This window comes from Mesocricetus auratus, unplaced genomic scaffold, assembly GCF_017639785.1.
Source record: "Mesocricetus auratus isolate SY011 unplaced genomic scaffold, BCM_Maur_2.0 Super-Scaffold_100020, whole genome shotgun sequence".
Classification (NCBI taxonomy): Eukaryota; Metazoa; Chordata; class Mammalia; order Rodentia; family Cricetidae; genus Mesocricetus; species Mesocricetus auratus.
Window position 1 is genome coordinate 18,298,123 of NW_024429201.1, and position 20,352 is coordinate 18,318,474.

Consider the following 20,352-nt stretch of genomic DNA (forward strand, 5'->3'; position numbering starts at 1 on the left):
CGATGCAGGGAGAGGCAGAAGGTGGGGCTTTAGGGCGGAAGGGGCGGTTACAAAATGTATACTTCCGGGTGTCAATTTCTTGGCGGGAATAAACGCTCGGATGTTCCAGTAGAGACCAAACCTATGGCGTCTGCGATGGAGCAGCAGGGGGAGAAGCCTGCGGCCGGGGCTGAGGACTGCGGAGAGGTGCGGGATGAGCCGCAGGCTGCGGGGGAAAGCATCGAGGATCGCATCCGCCTGCTGCTCAGGTGCTCCCGCCCGGCATCCCGCCCTTGCTCAGGAGGCCCAGGGTTCAAATTCGGACTCACTGGCTGACTCTCATGGCTCCGAGCCTGGCTGCACTATTAGTTTAACCGCTTTTAAGCTCGTCAGTGGAGAAGGGGCCAGCAAAGGATACCCTGCGCGCAAAGCTGCTGGGGATGGGAGGCTAGGTGGTACATTCTGAGGAAATGTTTAGCACAGTACCCGGTCCTTAGCTAGGCTTCGAACCTACCCTCCGTCCTATCTTGCTACTGTGATCCCGGCTAGTTGAGCAGTGCATCCGAGCCAAGCTACAGAAAACGGGGAAGTCCAACCACCACCACCCCCCTTGTTTTTTTCTTTTGGTTTTTCGAGACAGGGTTTCTCTGTGTAGCCCTGGCTGTCCTGGATCTCACTCTAGAATAGGCTGACCTCGAACACAGATTCCCCCGCCTCTGCCTTGTGAGTGCTGTCATTAAGGCGTGTGCCACCACCACCCGGCCCAACCCACCTTTTATGTCTAAGACCCTTTACGTCCAGAAGCTTCATCTGCTTATCATTTTACTAGGATGATGTTTGCTGGGCTCTGCAATCAGCAGTTCCTAGGGGAAATTTGATGTCAGGGAGCTGATTCAGTCCAAGGCCTGGACCAAATCCGCTCTACTGCTCTTCTAAGAAAAGTTATCTTTCGGTACTGGAGATGGGACCCAACGCCTGGTGTGTGCGGAGCAACTGCTGTACCACTGGGCTCCAGCTAGGTTCTTCCAAGTTTAAATACGGATGGGTGCCAAAAATATTGCATAACACATGAAATCCAAATGTTAATGCTCATAAAGTTTTATTGGAATACAGCTTTCTGCTACAGGGTCACAGATAAGTAGTTAAAACTTGGTATGACTCCCAAGTCCTAAATTGGTTGCTATCTAGTTCTTTACAGAAAAAAAAAAGTGTTTGAAGTCATAGCAGAGACTTGTTTGAATTTTTGAAACAGGGTCTTGCTGTGTAGTACTAGGCTACCCTTGAATTTATAGTCATGCTCCTGCCTCTGCCTTCAGGGTGCTAGAATTACATGCGTTAGCCACCATGCCCAGCCATACAAAGCTTATTTGTTGTTTTTAACAAAATCTCAATTGTTCAATTTTACCAATAAAGACTTGGGAGCCGGATGCTTGGGTGAAAGCCTACTAGCTCAGGAGAAGCAGAGAAAGCACCCAGCTGGCCTTCCTCCTTAGCAGAGGTCTCCACTATCTCCTAGGCTGTTGGAATGCCCCTCCCTTCCCTTCCTCCGAGTCTCTCTATCCTTCTTCCTGTCTCCCTCTTACTCTATCATTTTTCCTATGTTCGCTTCCCGTCAACTGGTTGCTTGCGCCGCCTCTTGACCTATGGTTGACTTTATTTAATCCTGTTTACAATATTCAAGCAGAAGCTCTTGGATCAAAGATGTGTGCTCGGGCTGAACCACATCACAACTTGATCTCAGGGTTCACGGTGATCAAATATCCAGCAACACGTCTGTCTGCCTGCCTATAAACATGACATAAACATAGCTGAGGAAAATTTGAGTGTCCTATGCTGAACACTTATACATTAGCCTGTAATAACTTGTCAGATGTGGGTTGTTTTTGGCAGTAGTCATAACTGAACCTAGGGCTTGAAACATACGCACTGGGCAAGCACTCTTAAGACTGAGCTACATCAACTCACTTTTTACTTTTTATTTTGAGATTGAATTTGATAAGTTGCCAAGACTGGTTTTGAACTTGCTCTGAAGCCCTGGCAGGCCTGTGCTGACTCTGTCCTCCTCCCTGGGCCCTGCAGGTCCCTGGGATGACTAGCCTGGTACCTGGTGTGAAATTGTTGTTTTCATTTGGAATTTTGTCACTTGCTGTAGTATGAGCTTCCATAATCTGTCAGATGTTTCTTAGCTGTGGATACCGGTTTCTAAAGACCAGTACTCAGGACTTTGCAACTGGCTCTACAAGCATTTGCTACCATTCTCAGCTTTTGTGTATTTATTTTATGCTCGATTTTGAATTAGGAATAATAGAATTTTTGACAAACCTACTAAATATTAATTGATTAACTCTCCAAAAGTTATTTTTTGTATTTACTGAAAATGCTTTTTAAGATTTTATGATTTTCATTTATTTTATTTTTCTTTTTTTGTTGTTTTTGTTTGTTGTTTGTTTTTTTGAGACGCTTTCTCTGTCTAGTTTTAGAGCCTATCCTGGCACTCACTCTCTAGACCATGCTGGCCTCAAACTCACAGAGATCCGCCTGCCTCTGCTTCCTAAGTGCTGGGATTAAAGGTATGCACCACCACCACCTGACCATTTTTTTTTAGATGTATTTTGGAAGCAGGTGGTAGTGTCAAGTGCCTTTAATCCTAGCATTTGGGAGGCAGAGGCAGGCGGATCTATAGATTGAGGCCAGCCTGGTCTATAGATTGAGTTCCAGAACAGCCAGGGCTACACGGAGAAACCGGTCACGAAGAAAAGTTCTTTTATTTTATTTTTTGTTAGGGGTGTGTGCATATGCAGATGTGCATGCCCTTGGAGGTCAGAGGCAGCAAACTCCTCCTGGGGCTGGAGTTACATGTAATTTCTAGGAGCTGGTGTCAGTGCTGGGAACCAAACTCCTTTTAACCAGAGCAGCACCCACTTAATGACTAAGCCATCTTTCAGCCCCTCCTTAAAATATTACATTCTATATGTAACACTAATAGAGTTTGGAGGTGTCATAAGTTTAGTTTTCATATAAGTGTAAGAATTAAATTTTTAACTTTTTCTCCAAGATGCTGTTTTCCCACTGTATTCCATTTTAGGACTCCCTTTTGTGAACTTTTTTTTTGGTTTTTCGAGACAGAGTTCCTCTGTGACTTTGGAGGTTGTTCTAGAACTTGCTCTGTAGACCAGGCTGCCTCTACCTCCTGAGTGCTGGGACTAAAGGCGTGCGCCACCACACCTGGCTTTGTGAACTGTTTTAAGTAAAAAGAAGACTTCAATCAATGTCAGATTTCATTTATTGCATAATGATTGTAACCACCAACCATAAATCCTTTCCTGTCTGTCCTCATTTTTAATTTGCAGGTTGAGAGCACAGACAAAACAACAACTCTTAGAATACAAGTCCATGATTGATGCAAGTAAGTATTTTCATTTTCAAGTAAGTTTTGTGAGTTGGCTGATGAATGAATGAATGCTATTTGTCTTAATAATTATTTATTTTATGTGCATGTGCTTTGCCTGCTGTATGTCTGTACCCAAAAAGCCAAAGAGGGCAGTAGATCCCCTGGAACCAGAGCTGCAGAGGTTGTGAGCCACCATCTGGGTGGTGGGAATTGAACCCAGATCCTCTACAAGCTCAGCCAGGGCTTTTAAACACTGAGCCATCTCCAACCCCCAGATGAATGGTATTTCTGACAAGAAAGTCAGCTTTCCAATAAGTTGTCTTTCTCAGGCACGGTGATTCATGCCTTTAATTCCAGCACTTAAGAGGTAGAGAGAGCCGGGCGTTGGTGGTGCACGCCTTTAATCCCAGCACTTGGGAGGCAGAGGCAGGCGGATCTCTGTGAGTTCCAGGACAGGCTGGTCTACAGAGTGAGTTCCAGGACAGCCTCCAAAGCCACAGAGAAACCCTGTCTCAAAAAACCAAAAAAAAAAAAAAAAAAAAAAAAGAGGTAGAGAGAGTGGGATCTTAAGTTTGAGGCCATCCTGATTTCCATATTGAGTTCCAGGATAGCCTGAGTTACGCCGTGAGACCCTGTCTCAAGAGCAAAACAAGTTGTTTATGTTCATTCTGTGTTGCAAAACAGGTTAACAAAGAAACATGCAAGATAATTATGAAATGGGGGGGGGTTGTTGCAAGATGACTCAGCCTGCTAAGGTGCTTGCCAATATGCTTGACACCCGAGTCCCATGCCTAGAACCCACATGGTGAGGGGAGAGCTGACTGACAAGTTGTTCTGTAACTGTCACATGTGTTCCCTGATATGCGCACACACTAAATATTTATTTAAATAAAACTGTTACTGACTTAAAAATCTTTTTACTTGTAGGTGAAGAAAAAACTCCAGAACAGATCATGCAAGAAAAACAAATTGAAGTGTATGTCATATTTTAATATTTCATCTGTGGCTTTTACTAAGATTTGATCCTATGATCCATGTTGCAATGCTGTCTTTCTTTTTCCTTTATGATTCCAGATACATACCTGGTGCCTATACTGGGAGGCTGTTGATTTGCAGTGGAGTATTTGGTGCTAGGGGGTGGTTGCTTCCCAGATGTCTGGCATTTCCCCGCACTGTCTAGCTGTAGCTTAGTGAAGAAACCCATCCATCAGCTCACCAGCTGCGTAGATAGGCTCTTGTGTGGTGAGCCTTAGTTTTTTTCTGTTCAAATAGAGGTTTCAACCTTTTTTCCAAGATTTACTTCATACACATTTCAGGAACAACTTTGACTGACATTGCTGAAATTCTTTGGTTCATGTTTCTTTAATAGTAAAATTGAAGACCTGGAAAATGAAATTGAAGATGTAAAAAGTAGTTTTGAAGTGAAAAGTCTTGCACTAAACAGGTAACTCTTACTTTAATACTAGTAAGAATTGTGAACTAAATGCAAAAATGGAGAGAAGGTTGGGGGGATTTTTTTTTTAACTAAGCTGAATTAAATGATGATTAGAAGCCTGTGATCCCAGCACTCAAGAGGCTACAGCTGCAGGGACATGAGTTCAAAGCCAACCATGGCTACATAGGGAGACCTATCTTTAAATGGAGGGTGGAGTGGAAGGAGAAACTGTGAGTGGTTGGTAGTACGTATCTTTAATCCCAGAACTCTGAATGCAGAGAGGCAGGTCGATCTTTTTGAGTTCAAGGTCAGCATGGTCTACATAGCAAGTTCCAGGACAGCCATGCCTGAGTAGTGAGACTCTATCTCAGAAAACAAAAGGAAGGGCACAGGAAGAAAAGAAGGAAGAACAAGAGATGCTTAGGTAATGTTAGAGAAGCTTCGAGCCCTGAAGTTACGTTATTCATTGGTATCTTCCTTTAGAGAAGGAATGTGGGACACCGATAACAATGGGTCTTCATGACATTAATGCAGAGTTTCAAACACGCTGGTGTTGAAAATGTTACACGGATCCATTTATTTCAGTAACTGTTAATATAGAATTGTCACAAAGTTGTTTGAGACAATCTCGCTCTGTAGCCCAGGCTGGCCTACAATTGGGTATGCACTTCAAATTGACCTAAACTTTGTACGGGCCTCCCTCGAGCTTCAGCCTTCCAAGTTCTGGGATGACTGGAGAGGGCCACTTCCCTTATCATAAAGTTTATGTTTGAATTACTAGTTTTGCATTTGATTTTTCGTTTTTGTTATGTTTGTGTTGTTTTTGTTGTGTTTAGAGATAAGTGCCTGGGCTTGGAATTCATAAACCTCCTTTCTCCTGCCAAGTTCTTGGATTATAGGCATATCGACCATGTCTAGCTCTACACTGTTTTTTTTTAGGTGTATTTGGGCAGGTGTTTGAATATAAATACAACATCATAAGCTCTGTGCTAAGTACAGTATGCATGCACTGTGTAGGAATTTTCTGTCAGCGACATTATTGCATATATGAAAGTAGTGCCATAAAGTTCTATCTCATGACACTATGTTTACCTCACTTTGTGTGCCTTATATTATATTCTCTTTTTTTCTATTATATTCTTACCAAGAGCAAACTGCAAATGGTGCATGCCTTAAAATGTGTCCATATGATGGTGAATATTTGTTGTGATGCCAGGCAGACAGAACTTATGTAGAAAGTTTACTGGGGGAAGGGAAAGGAATAAGGGAAAAAAAAGGAGAGAGGGGAGGGAGAAGAGAGAAAGGGAGAGGAGACAGAGAGACCTTCCTCCTCAGAGAAAGAGAGCAGGAATGGGCAGAGCTTGTCTCTTAAAGGGACCTTTGCACCTTCGTACAGAGCCAGGGGGTAGCTCTGCCAGGTCCCCAAAGGGCAGAGCCAGGTTTGCCTGGATGATAATAATATTAATAGACAAACCCATGACAGCGTATAGGCTTATGATTTAGTAATCGAAAGTGAATGACTCTTATAATTACTACCTTGTAGTTTTGACCTTCCCAGATGACTTTCAGTTCTAAGTTTAAATTTTTAAATTTATTTAAGAAGCAGCCATAGGTTTTTTTTTTTTTTTTTTTTTTTTTTTTTTGGTTTTTCGAGACAGGGTTTCTCTGTGGCTTTGGAGGCTGTCCTGGAACTAGCTCTTGTAGACCAGGCTGGCCTCGAACTCACAGAGATCCGCCTGCCTCTGCCTCCCGAGTGCTGGGATTAAAGGCGTGCGCCACCAACGCCCGGCGCAGCCATAGGTTTTTAAATAGATGCTTTGGCAGGGAAAGGAGCTCGCTGATGAGTCTGATGGCATGAGTTTGGTTCCCAGAGAACCAGCTCCCACAGGTTGTTCCCTGACCTCCACCTGTGCTGTGGCACGGGGATTACACACAGAGAAATAAGTGAAAATAGTCATTTTAAAGCCAGTTTAACTAGTTATGTAGAGAGGAAAGGAAGAAATAGCTGCCCATTCTCCCACCCAGTTCAGGTTTGCCTCCAACTCTAGATCCTCCTGTCTCAGACTCCTGAATGGTAGGGGCTATAGGCATACATCCACTCTGTCTGGCTGTGCCTTGTGTGTTCAGGGGTGCAGATGGAGCCCAGGGCCTTGCACAGACTCATTCTGCCAGCTTAAAGTGGTGTGCTCTAACAGTCACAGCAAAGCTGGCATGAGGGTGCCCATACATGTGTAAGGAGGTAGAAGCTCACGGATATAAGAAGCTCCACGTATAAGGATCAGAAATTCAAGCTCATCCTCAGCTAAAACAAGAGCTTGAAGCTAGTCTAGGCTACATGAGACCATACCCCTGCATGGCCTCGGCAGGCCCATGCGGATGACCGTAAGGTCTTGCTGCTTCCCTGGCTCTGCAGCAAGGTGAATGGCTGAGGATAGTTACCAGTCCACTCAGTCTGAGCCTGGAAACACACGGCAACAGGCCACAGCCTCTTCCCTTGGTTGCTTTGTGGTTTCTTTTTTTTTTTTTGTTTTTCGAGACAGGGTTTCTCTGTGGCTTTGGAGGCTGTCCTGGAACTCGCTCTGTAGACCAGGCTGGCCTCGAACTCACAAAGATCCTCCTGCCTCTGCCTCCCGAGTGCTGGGATTAAAGGCGTGCGCCACCAACGCCCGGCTGCTTTGTGGTTTCTATGATTTACTTTTCTTTAGACTGTTCCCTGGGATTGGAGTGATGGCTCAGTGGTTAAGAGCTCACGCCATTCAGTTCCCAGCACACATACCTGGCAGCTTACAACTGCCTGTAACTCCAACTCTAGGTGATCTGACACCCCTCTGTCCTCATGTACAAGCATATACCTGTGTGTGTAAATAAACGATAATAAAAATATTTTTAAAAAATATTTCCTGGGCTGGAGAGATGGCTCAGAGGCTAAGAGCACTGACTGCTCTTCTAGAGGTCCTGAGTTCAATTCCCAGCAACCACATGGTGGCTCACAACCATCTATAATTCAATCTGGCACCCTCTTCTGGTATGCAGGCAGAACACTGTATATGTAATGAATAAAATAAATCTTTAAAAAAATATTTCCTATGCCATACTGTTTTTTTTTTTTAGATGTATTTATTTATTTATTTAATTATATAGACAGTGTTCTGCCTGCATATCAGAAGTGGGCACCGGATCTCATTACAGAGGGTTGGGAGCCACCATGTGGTTACTGGGAATTGAACTCAGGACCTCTGGAAAAGAAGTCAGTGCTCTTAACCTCTGAGCCACCTCTCCAGCCCGCCATACTGTTTTTAAAGCATATTATTTGAAGGGAAATCAATTTTGTTCTTAGATGCCATTTTCTTTTTTGTTGTTTAATGTTTTCTTTTTTCCCCTTTTTTTTTAGGATGAAACTTTCAGCTGCACTTACAAATAACATAGAAAAGATGGGTACTGAGAGCAGGTATGGCCTTTTACTTTTCTCCTGGATTTGGAAAGAATGGGGACAATAAGGGAAGTGTACAAAATGATTTTAGTTTGTAACTTTAAAAAAAAATATGCATGAGCCAGTCATGGTGGTGCACAGTTTTTGTTCCAGCACTAGGAGGCAGAATCAGGAGGATCTTTGTGAGGCTGAGGTCAGCCTGGTCTACAGAGTGAGTTCCAGGTCAGCCAGGGCTGTGTAGAAAGAGACCCAGTCTCAAAACACTTAGGAAGAAAAAGTGTGTACGTGTGTGTGTGTGTGTGTGTATGTGTGTGTGTGTGTGTGTGTGTATACAACTTAAAGGTTTCACTCAGTTTTCTCTTGACATGTGGGCTTTGGGAATTGAACTCAGGTCCTCCAGTAACAACTTAATGAAATAGGACACTCCTTGTTTTTCATTGGTAGAAATGAGCTTGTTTTACCTGCCTGGGCTACAGAGTGAGTTCAAGGATAGCCCTGTCTCAAAATAAAAAGTTTTTTTTTTGTTTGTTTTTGGTGGTGGTGTGTAATGAGCATTCTTCCAGCCAATCTGGTTCCAGAGCCTCATCAACCCCAGATAACACACAGAGACTCTATTAGTTTCAATGCTGTCTGCCAATGTCCAGGGCTTCTCATTGGCTAGTTCTGTCTTAAGTATTAACCCATAACTACTAATACATATATTTCTATAAGGTCTTATCTTACAAAGGACACCAGCCTCATGTGTCCTCTCTTCCCAGGATCACATGACAACTCTCTGCTCTTGACTACATTTCCCAGAATCCTCCTCAACTCCTAGTCCCACCTATCTTGCTTCCCTATTGACCAACAGTGCTTTATTTATCAACCAATAAGACAAACATATACACAGAAGGACTTTCCCCATCAGTGATGGGTTTCTTTGTTTGTTTTGTTTTTTTTCTTTTTCCAGATAGAATTTCTCTGTGTTGCCGGGTGTTGGTGGCACACGTCTTTAATCCCAGCACTCGGGAGGCAGAGGCAGGCGGATCTCTGTGAGTTCGAGGCCAGCCTCGTCTACCAAGTGAGTTCCAGGACAGGCTCCAAGACAATACAGAGAAACCCTGTCTCAAAAAAAAAAAAAAAGAATTTCTCTGTGTTGTTTTGGAGCCTTTCCTGGAACTCCCTCTGTAGACCAGGCTGGCCTTGAACTCACAGAGATCCGCTTGCCTCTGCCTCCCAAGTGCTGGGATCAAAGGTGTGTACCGCCACTACCTAACCCTCAAAATAAAAAGTTTAAAAACAAAAAGGGGGGGTCTGGGATTAGCTCAGTAATACATCACTTATCCAGCATGTATGATGCGGAAGTTTCGGTCACAGTACTGAAAAGTTGGCTGGGACAGAAGATGGAAGGAATGGGGTGGAGCGGGGAGCTGGTTCTGGTTAGAGTTTGTTAAGAAGTGTAAATCAAAGCTCTGGGACTCCAAGAGTCTCACCTCAGGCCACACTATGATCTTTCTTCCCGAGGCTCTAAAAGTCTTATGATATAATATACTGTCCATGAGCACCAGAGAAGTTCTGGGATGGATCTGGGCACTTCTCCCATCTGGATGTCTTCGTTCAGACTAATTTGTAACCTCTTGATATTCCTGCTGGCTCAGATTACAGATCCCAAACTCTGAAGTTGTAAGGCAGGTATAGAGGTGCATGCCTTAGGCTCAGCTCTTGGGAGGCAGAGGCAGTTCGATCTCTGTGATTTTGAGGCCAGTCTGGCATGCATGAAACCCTGTCTCAAAAAAACTTTTTTAAACATTTATTTATTTGTTCATTTTGTGTGGAGATGAGTGGGTGTGGCACCCACATGGTGTTTAGAGGACAGCTTGCAGAAGTCACATCTCTCCATTGTTTGGGTCCCAGGGGCCAGATTCACGTCATTAGGCCTGGCAGCAGGCTCCCATACTTCCTCAGCCCATAAAACAGTTTTGTAGTGAGGCTGGAGAGATGGTTCAGTGGTTAAGATCTAGCTGCTCTTCCAGAGGACCCAGGTTCAATTCCCAGTACCCACATGACAACTTACACCTGTCTATAACACCAGTTCCAGGAGATCTGATATCATTTTCTGGCCTTGAGGGCACTAGCCTTGATTGATGCACTTATATACATGCAGGTGAAACACCCATACACATAAAATAATAATTTAAAGCACAACACAGTTTTATGTTAAAGGAGCAATTGCAAATTAGATTCACCATACATACGGATTCCTTGTGAAAACAGAAGTTCAGAAAGGCTAAGCAATGTCTGTAGCATGTTTTGGAGTTTACAGCTGTTTACAGCCATCTGAATAGGGTCATCATTAGTGTGACCATCTCTACCTCCTCGGTGGTGGTGCCTTAGGTTCCTACATGAGCGAGCAGAAGCACAGTGAAAACAGTAAAACAAGCCGGGCGTTGGTGGCGCACGCCTTTAATCCCAGCACTCGGGAGGCAGAGGCAGGCAGATCTCTGTGAGTTCGAGGCCAGCCTGGTCTACAGAGTGAGTTCCAGGACAGCCTCCCAAAGCCACAGAGAAACCCTGTCTCGAAAAACCAAAAAAAAAAAAAACCAAAACAGTAAAACAAACCGCTGGGCTGGTCAGAAACCACCTGCAAGCTTTTAGACACTCATCTTTAGCCAGCCAAGTGTTTCTTTGCTTGGTTTCCAGGAATATCTTACAAGTTTCTCTTTTGTCCCCTGGCTCAAGAAAAACACTGGACTGCTGGAGTCTGGTTTGCCCCCAATTAATAAGTCTGCTCTGCTCAAATAAACTCATTAAATTGTGGTTTATTTTCTTTGTTGTTGTTGTTTGGTTTTGTTGTGGTTTTTATTCTTTTTTGTTTGTTTGTTTGTTTGTTTGTTCTTTCTTTTTTGAGACAGCTCTGGCTGTCCTGGAACTCACTCTGTAGACCAGGCTGGCCTCCGATTGTCTCTGCATTCAGAGAGCTGGGATTAAAGGTGTGTACCACCACTGCCCGGCCTCCCTTGTGTTCTTTTTTAAGACAGGGTCTTTCCATGTGGTACAGGCTGACTTCAAATTCAAATCCTGCCCCTCCCCCCCCCAGTCCAGGAATTGCTGGGTTTTGCCACTGTGCCCCATTTATGCAGTCAAGGATTAAATCTAGACCGTGGTTCAAATTTGTTCATTCTAGGCAGGCAGTCTGCTAACTAAGCTACATTGTCAGCCCAAGGTTTACTTTTTTTTTTTTAATTACTTGATACGGATGAGTGTCTGTGGGTGTGTATGTATATGTATGTGTACCACACACATGAAGTGCCTCCAGAGACTGAAAGAGGGAATCACATCCCTGGAACTGGAGTTACAACTGAACTATTGTGTGAGCTATCATGTGGTTGCTGGGAGCCCAAACTGGGTCTTCTGCTAGAGCAGTAAGTTCACCTAACCACTGACCTACCTGTTCAGTCCCAAGATTTACTATTTTTAGCTTAAGGAAATAAGTCATACTGTGTTTCCTTTGCAGTGTGCTCACTGATGACATGAAACACATAATAAAGCTACATAAGTTGATAATGAAGTCCCAGGAGGTAAGCTGCCACATAGGGGTGTTTGCATGTTTTTGTGATTTTGATGACAGCTTGCTGCTAACTGTGTGACACCAAATTGAGATGTTCAATGCAACTGTGTGTCTGCAGATTGCTCTCCTTAGGTTGTTTTTATCATAGAACTAACTTTTCACTGAGGTTTCAAATTATCAACATAATTTAAGTGACTACTTTCTTTCTTTGACTTTGTAGAAATAGGGGAGTTGAAAATCCCACTTTAGGCTAGGTGTCTCTGTATACACCTGTGATCCTGACACTTAGGAGGCAGAGATGGAACCAGGAGTTCAGTCATTCTTAGTTCCAGAGTGACTTAGGCTAGCCTGAGCTATTTGAGAGATAGCTAGGTGTAGTGGAACAAACCTATGCCTCTAATCTTAGGTGCAGAGTGAGTTCAAGGTCAGCTACATAGTAGACTTGTTTCAAAGTAAAACAAACAAAAACAAAGATAAGGAGAAGGGGGAAACTGGATCTGAAGAAAATCAGACCATATGAGACTCTGTGACGCAGATTTATCACTGAGTGACATGTTTTAATTTTCATTTCCATAAACAGGAGTCTTCGGAATTAGAGGAAAAGCTGCTTGGCATTAGAAAGAAGAGACTTCGTATGTAGAATGAGTTTACAATTCATACAGTTGTGTGTGTGTGTGTGTGTGTGTGTGTGTGTGTGTGTGTGTGTGTGAATAAACACATACACATTGTCTGAGGCACTCATGGCGGGTTGGGGACAACCATTAAGAGTGGAAAACAGTTGGTTCTTTCCTTCTGCCATATCAGGTCTTAGACTTGGGAGCAAGGGCCTATATCACTAGCCCTTTGTTTTTGTTTTTTTAAGACAGGGTTTCTCTGTGTAGCCCTGGCGGGCCATGGAACTCACTCTACAGACCAGAAACGTTTGTGGAACATGTTTTTAGCTACTTTAGCTACTAACAGGGACATATTTCTCAGTAGCTCATAATTTTTTTGGTTTTTGATTTATGAGACAGGGTTTCTCTGTATTGCTTTGGAGGTTGTCCAGGAACTTGCTTTGTAAACTAGGCTGGCCTCGAACTCACAGAGATCCAACTGCCTCTCTGTCCCAAGTGCTGAGATTAAAGATGTGCACCAAATTTTCAAAATTTCCGAACATGGCAGTTAAGGAAATGGGGTGTGAGATGCATTTTGCTGATTTTTTGTTGTTTTAGAGCTTAAAATCATGGTCAGCTGTGCTAGTACATGCCGTAAAGCCTGCACTCTGAAAGCTTGGGCACAAGGATCAGGGGGTCAGGTCATATTCTACAGTGAGCTCAAGGACAACCTGGGTTACATGAGAGCCTATCTCAAAAAAAATTATAATGAGTACATTCTCTCAGTGAAGAAATCAAATGATAGAGAAAATTATAGTAAGTCATGCCTCTCTCTCTGTCCTCAGTTTGGAATATGTCATTATAGATTCTTTCCATGCCCTTATGAACATATTTATAATGTACAAAATTGCTCAGTTACCAGTATATATGCTTCTAATTCATTATAACATAATTCTAGCACTCAAAAGGTCAGAGGTTCATCACTTGTTTAAAGCCAGCCTGAGCTACATAGTGTGCCGCAGATTAGACAGGAATTTATAGCAAGACCTCACAATATATATACTAACATATATATGTGTATATATATGTTTTCATGTGTATATATGCACACATATGTATATATACACGTGTGTGTTGTATGTGTGTGTAATGAGATTCCTTTTGATTGAAACTATTGAAATATATGTTTCAAAGGTCTCCCACTTCCCCTCAAATCCCTGAAACAGTCACTACACAATAAGGCAGTCATTTTTTTTGTTTTGTTTTGTTTTGTTTTGGTTTGGTTTTTTGAGACAGGGTTTCCCTGTATTATTTTGGAGGCTGTCCTGGAACTAGCTCTGTAGACCAGGCTGGCCTCGAACTCACAGAGATCCGCCTGCCTCTGCCTCCCTTTTTTATTTTTTGTATTTATTTTTACATCCGGACTGAAGTTTACCCTCCCTTGTCTCCTCCCAGTCCATTCCCCCCACTTCCCCTCCTCCACCCACCCCTCAGCAGGTCTCCTGTGGATACCATTTAGCCTTGGCACATCAAGTTTCAGTGAAACTAGGCACCTCCTCTTCTATTAAGGCTGGACAAGGCAACCCAGTTAAAGGAAAAGGTCAGAGTGAGGGACAGCCCCTGCTCCCACTGTTAGGAGGAGTCCCACAAGAAAGCCACATTATACAACTGTAACATATGCAGATGGCCTAGGTCAGCCCATGCAAGCTCCCTGGTTGGAGGTTCAGTCTCTGAGAGCCCCTATGAGCCCAGGTTAGTTGATTCTGTGGTTTTTCTTGTATTCTTGACCCCTATGGCTCCTACAAACCTTCCTCCTATGGTAGGGTTTATGTTCAGTAGTTTGGAGAGCTCAGGCTGATTCTAGACTAATTAAATGTATAGGCTGTCTCATTGGTTACAAATTGGGTTCCTCACAAATTTACCTAATTAAGGATACTAGATAAATCGTTTGGTTTCACCTGCAGATCATGAAAACTGTGGGGATCCATATTGCCCTTTTAAAAGAAAACTACAAAAATATATCCATGAGGGAAGACAGATCGATAATAACAAGGATTCTTGGATTAGAAAATGTATGATAGACAGTGGTGGTACACACCTTTGATCCCAGTTCTTGGGAGGCAGAGGCAGGCCAATCTCTTAGTTCAAGGCCATCTTGGTGTACAGAGCTAGTTCCAGGACAACCAGAGTTTCACAAAGAAACCCTGTCTTGAAAAACCGACAAATAGCCAGGTGTTGGTGGTGCATGCCTTTAATCCCAGCACTCAGGAGACAGAGGCAGACGGATCTCTGTGAGTTCAAGGACAGCCTGGTCTACAAAGTGAGTTCCAGGAGAGCCTCCAAAGCCATAGAGACACCCTATCTCAGGAAAAAAAAGAAAAAAAAGGAAAGAAAAACCAACAAATAAATAAGTGATAATGAGAAAAGCATATAGCCACCAAGGTATATCCTTTCAGTGAATGTAAAACTGAAGGTAGCTAAACATTTATGAGAACCATTGGGATGTAACTCAGTTGTTTGCCCAACATACAAGAAGCTATAAGCTTGGGCCAGGCATTCTGGCACATACATGTAATCCCACCACTTGAAAGAGACAGGAGGATCAGGAATTCAAAGCCTGCCTGAGCTATGTGGAACCCTATAACGAGAGTCTGTTGAGGGGTCTCAAGAATTTATTTAGGGGGGCTGGAGAGATGGCTCAGAGGTTAAGAGCACTGGCTGCTCTTCCAGAGGTCCTGAGTTCAATTCCCAGCAACCACATGGTGGTTCACAACCATCTGCAATTCAATCTAGTGCCCTCTTCTGGCATGTAGACAGAACACTGTATATGTAATAAATAAATAAATCTTAAAAAAAAGAATTTATTTAGGTACAGGATAGGGACAAACTCACTGATGCAGAATCAATTAGACGCTGCTGCTGATTGGCTGCCTTTATCCAGTCTTTAAGCCCAGGATGAACAGCAACAACAGCAAGCCCCCTGCTCTTCTCCAACTCCCAAACTCGTGAGAGCAGAAGAGCAGTTACCCTGTCCCCCAACTTTTTTTTTTTTTTTGGTTTTATGACACAGGGTTTCTCTGTATTGTTTTGGAGGCTGTCGGTCCAGCCCGGCCTCGAACTCACAGAGATCCGCCTGCCTCTGCCTCCCGAGTGCTGGGATTAAAGGCATACACCACCACCACCCGGCTACTGTCCCCCAACTTTTAAGTAGTCACAACAGCAGCCAAAAAGCCTAAGGCGGTACCCAAAGCTATTGGTGGAATGAGTTCCCACAACAAGACCCTGTCTCAAAACAACATAAACAGATTGTAGAGATGGCCATCTGCTCTTCCAGGGTACCCAGGTCTGATTCTCAACACCCACATGACAGCTCATAACCATCTGTAACTTCAGTCCCAGGAGACCCATCTGCCTGTCCTGGCCTCTAGGAGTACTACACACACTTGGTTCATTGATCTACATTAAGACAAAACACCATATAAACAGCTTCTTGACTGGAATAACCAGGAAGTACTCTTTCATGTCTTTGTTTATAAAGTTGTCCTATGGGTTTTGGAAATACAAGGTAAGTCTACATAGTGAGTTCAGACCAGTCAGAGCTATGTAGAGAAACCCTGTCTTTAAAAACAAACAAACAAACAAACGAGAAAAGCATGCCAGGTGTTGGTGGCACACCAGTCCCAGCACTGAGGCAGAGGCAGGCCATATAATACTGTTTTACTTTTAACCTAACAGAATTAAAACAAACATCAAGAAGTAAGCTTTTAGAAATACAAACCGAGAAGAGCAAGCAGAAAAAGGATTTGGACAATATGGAAAATTCGGAAGTGATAAAGACCATGCAAAAAAAACTGCAGATGGAGATAAAGATTACTACAGTTATTCAGCATGTGTTCCAGGTAACATTTCTATAAATTCGGAACAGAGGTAGCTGGACACCTATAATCTGAACACTTGGGAGAGAAAGGCAGAAATGAACAGGCGTTCAAGGCCATGTCTCAAAACAAAACAAAAAAACAGAAATGGGCTGGAGAGTTGGTTCATTGGTTAGGAGCACTGGCTACTCCTCCAGAGGACTCAGGTTCAATTCCTAGTACCTATATCACTCATAACTACTTATAACTCTAGTCTCAAGGAATCTTATCTCCTCTTCTGGCCTCCATGGCAATAGCCCTGGTGAGCAGTCAGGTATATGGATTAAAAAAATACATACATATAAAACTAATTCAAAATGACAGAAACAAAAATGTTCTTTTTTTTTTTTTTGTGGAGGCCATTCAGACAGGGTTTCTCTGTGTAGCCTTCACTGTCCAGGAAGTCCTTGAACTCACCTGTCTCTGCCACCCAAGTGCTAGGACTAAAGGCGTGTGTCACCACTGCCTGTCAAGAATGTCCCTTCTATAAGACATTAAAATTGCCGGGCGGTGGTGGTGCACGCCTTTAATCCCAGCACTCGGGAGGCAGAGGCAGGCGGATCTCTGTGAGTTCGAGGCCGGGCTGGACCGATAGCCTCCAAAACAATACAGAGAAACCCTGTCTCATAAAAACAAAAACAAAAAAAAAACATTAAAATTTTTTGTACATAATGTCATAACACTTTCTAAAATCTGTCTAAATATTATGCAATAAGTAATTTACTATCTTGAGCCTTTGTTTATCAAAAGATAATGACAAGAATTCTCATTAATTATGATCCTAATCATTTCTTCATTGACCACTCATTGTCTGTCACAAAAATGTTTTTCACTATTTTCAAAGGTTTAAAATGTTGGTGAACTAAAGTTTTTTTCCTCTTTTGAAAATAAAACGCATTAGTTATGGTTACTGTGTCCCCAAAGAGGAATGAAAGTGCACACAGGCAGTACCCAGTTAGCCTGACCTTGGCAGCAGAACTGTGCCTGTGGACTGAGGGACACTGCAAGTATTTATGAGTAAAGTCTATCCAGGGAACCCAGTAGTGAATGATGGAAATACCATCTAGCATCATGTGAAGCGAGGCTGCCACTGCTGAAAGTGGGAAACTGAGGATGAGTACTGTCTTCCTCTTGATCATGCTAGTAGATACTCAGTAATTATGGGACCAGCGCAAGGATGTTGGGGTATCGTTCAGCTGATAGAGTGCTCACCAGGCAACCAGAAAGCCCTGGGTTTGGTTTCCAGCACTGAGTAAGTGGAGCAGGAAGATGAGAGGTTCAGTGTCATCCTCAGCTGCCCAGTCAGTGCATAGCAAGTTCAGTGCCAACCTAGGCCACATGTCCAGGGAAAAAAATCAGGAAAGGTTTTGTTAAAATCTTGTTACTTTAAGCACTTAGAATTTTTCTCTTTAATTGCAGGGCCTTATTTTGGGAAGTAAAACCAACTGGGCAGAGGATTCTGCCCTCAGGGAAATTGTGCTGCAGCTGGAGAAGGATCTCACCACAATCTAATAAGAATCCTGCTCTGGCATGGGAGCCTGTTTGTGCCCACTCTGCCATTGAAATAGCAGAGTTTGTGGGAATGCAAGAAGTGGTTCGGAACCATTCTGATGCTTCGATTCCAGGGCTTGGGTTGATGATAGGACATGAAATCTCTTGTCTGAAATACGATCACTAAAGTGACTGGCATACTCTGCGGGAGTCTAAACACTGTAGCCTTGGAAAGAAGGCATCTGGTCCAGCTGCGGTTGAGTGTGCACATCTTCACAACAACACAACCATTTCCTTTCAGTGTGCTCTCATGCATCTGTGCATTGGTTTGTCAACCAACACATTGGAAAAGCATCCAAAGGGTAAGGGTAGTGATTGTTTAAGTACAGTTGTGGGTTGTGACTTTTTCTTCCGTTCTCTGTTTAGCATGTATTTTACTTTTATAAGTTTATGAATAAAAAGAATAAATGTTACCGTCTTATTAATTAAAAAAGAAAATGTACAGTGGTCAAGAGCACTGGTGTTCTTGTTACAGAAGACCCAGGTTCAGTTCCCGGTACCCACATGGCTGCTCCCAACCATCCGTAACCCAGCTCCAGGGGATCTGACATCATCTTCTGGCGCTGGCCAGGTAGCGGGCATGCATGCCTAGCATGTGTGTACACACACATAAAAACCAGTCTTTAGAAACACAAATTTGCCATTTTATACACTCCGTGTTCTATTTTTTGATAACTGGAATATTTGGAGAGTGTGATGGTTTGTGTTAATTATCTGCCTGACAAAAGCTATAGTCATCTGGAAGAAGTTTATGGCGTGCCTGTTGGGGATTATCTTATTTTTTTGTTTTTGTTTGTTTGTTTGGTTGGTTGGTTTGGTTTGGTTTGTTTTTTGTTTTTTGTTTTTTTTGGTTTTTAGAGACAGACTTTCTCTGTCTTTGGAGGCTGTCCTGGAACTAGCTCTTGTAAACCAGGCTGGTCCGGAACTCACAGAGATCCTCCTGCTTCTGCCTCCCAAGTGCTGGGATTAAAAGCATGTGCTACTAGCCGGGCGTTGGTGGCGCACACCTTTAATCCCAGCACTCGGGAGGCAGAGGCAGGCGGATCTCTGTGAGTTCGAGACCAGCCTGGACTACCAAGCGAGTTCCTGGGCGGCCTCCAAAGCCACAGAGAAACCCTGTCTCGAAAAACCAAAAAAAAAAAAAAAAAAAGTGTGTGCTACCAGTGCCCAGCCCCAACTAGCTCTTAAAACTTAAATTAACCCATTTATATTAATTAACACGAGCCACATGATTCATTACCTCTTCTCAGTACCAGACTTCTACTTCCTCTAAGTTTGGCAGGTGAATCTTCTGTGCCCAGAGTTCCTATCTCTCACCAGAAGCCCCGCCTATCCTCTCCTGTGTAGCTATTGGCCGTTCAGCTCTTTATTAAACAAATCAGAAGGTGCCTTAAGCAGGTGAAGAAAGACAGAGGCACATCTTCACACAGTGTACAAAAAGCTTATCCCAGCAAGTTAGAAAGATGGCTCAGTGATTAAGATCACTAGCTGCTCTTCCAGAGAGCCTAGGTTTGATTCCCAGTGCCCTATGGTGGCTCACAACTGTAACTCCATTTCCAAGGGATCCAATGCCTTCTGACTCCCATGGGTACCAGGCATACATCTAACATGAACATAGACAAAATATCTATACACACAAAATAAAAATCAAAAAATAAAGAGTCAGGCAGTATTGGCGCACACCTTTAATCCCAGCACTTGGGAGGCAGAGGCAAGCAAATCTCTTGTGAATTCAATGTTAGCTTGGTCTACATAATGAGTTCCAGGACAGCCATTGCTATATAGACACACCTTTCTCAAAAATAAATAAATAACTTCCATGCCAGCATGATTAGAAGCTTTGCTGCATTTCTGATTTCCTGATGTTAACATCTGGCACTCCCAGGAGACTTCTTAGGATTAGAGACTTGCAGGGTTTATGTGTGTGTAAACTCTGTTCCAGGAGGCTCCTGCCTCGTTTTGTTCTCCTTACAGTCATGTAAAAAGCAAAGTTAATTTAAATCAATGTTGAGGTTCTTTTGAGATAGGGCCTCATAGTGCAGCCCACAATCACCTGGAGTTCACTGTGTAGCTAGCTCAGGCTGACCTCAAACATGTGGTCTTCCTGTCCTATACCCAAAAGTGCTGAGATTACAGGAATGAGCCACTGTGCCCCGCCAGTTTATGTAGAAGATTACTCGAGACAGTGTCTTCCAAATGACTTCAAAATGAGATGATGTTTCTTTGTTTTGTTTGTTTGGTTTGGTTTGGTTTTTCTAGATAGGATTTGTGTGTGTGTGTGTGTGTGTGTGTGTGTGTGTGTGTGTGTGTGTGTGTGTGTGTGTGTGTGTGTGTGTGTGTAGCTCTGGCTGTCCTGGAAACCAGCTTTGTAGAGCAGCCTGGATTCAAACTAACAGACATCCTCCCTGCCACTGCCTCCCAAGTACTGGGATTAAAGGAGTGTGCCACCACCACCTAGTGTATTTGGACATTTGATCTCCAGCTGATGGCTTGGTGTTTTTGGAAAGTTTGT

General features: G+C 43.3%; 1 protein-coding gene across 1 annotated transcript; it reads left to right on the forward strand.

The window, feature by feature from the left end:
* Positions 1-61: 61 nt before the first annotated feature.
* On the forward strand, positions 62-18,253 carry Cenph (centromere protein H). Its single transcript, XM_040729065.1, has 9 exons — positions 62-248; positions 3,330-3,385; positions 4,298-4,346; positions 4,740-4,814; positions 8,197-8,253; positions 11,729-11,792; positions 12,363-12,414; positions 16,111-16,274; positions 17,709-18,253. The coding sequence occupies exons 1-9, from the start codon at positions 124-126 to the stop codon at positions 17,799-17,801; spliced, it is 735 nt and encodes a 244-aa protein (XP_040584999.1). The 5' UTR covers positions 62-123; the 3' UTR covers positions 17,802-18,253.
* The last annotated feature ends 2,099 nt before the right edge of the window (positions 18,254-20,352 follow it).

Coding starts and splice junctions, on each gene's coding strand:
- Cenph (XM_040729065.1), top strand. CDS start 124: ATGGCGTCTGCGATGGAGCAGCAGGGGGAGAAGCCTGCGGCCGGGGCT. Junction 3,386..4,297: donor CAAGTCCATGATTGATGCAA/GTAAGTATTTTC, acceptor TTTTACTTGTAG/GTGAAGAAAAAACTCCAGAA. Junction 8,254..11,728: donor AAGATGGGTACTGAGAGCAG/GTATGGCCTTTT, acceptor TTTCCTTTGCAG/TGTGCTCACTGATGACATGA.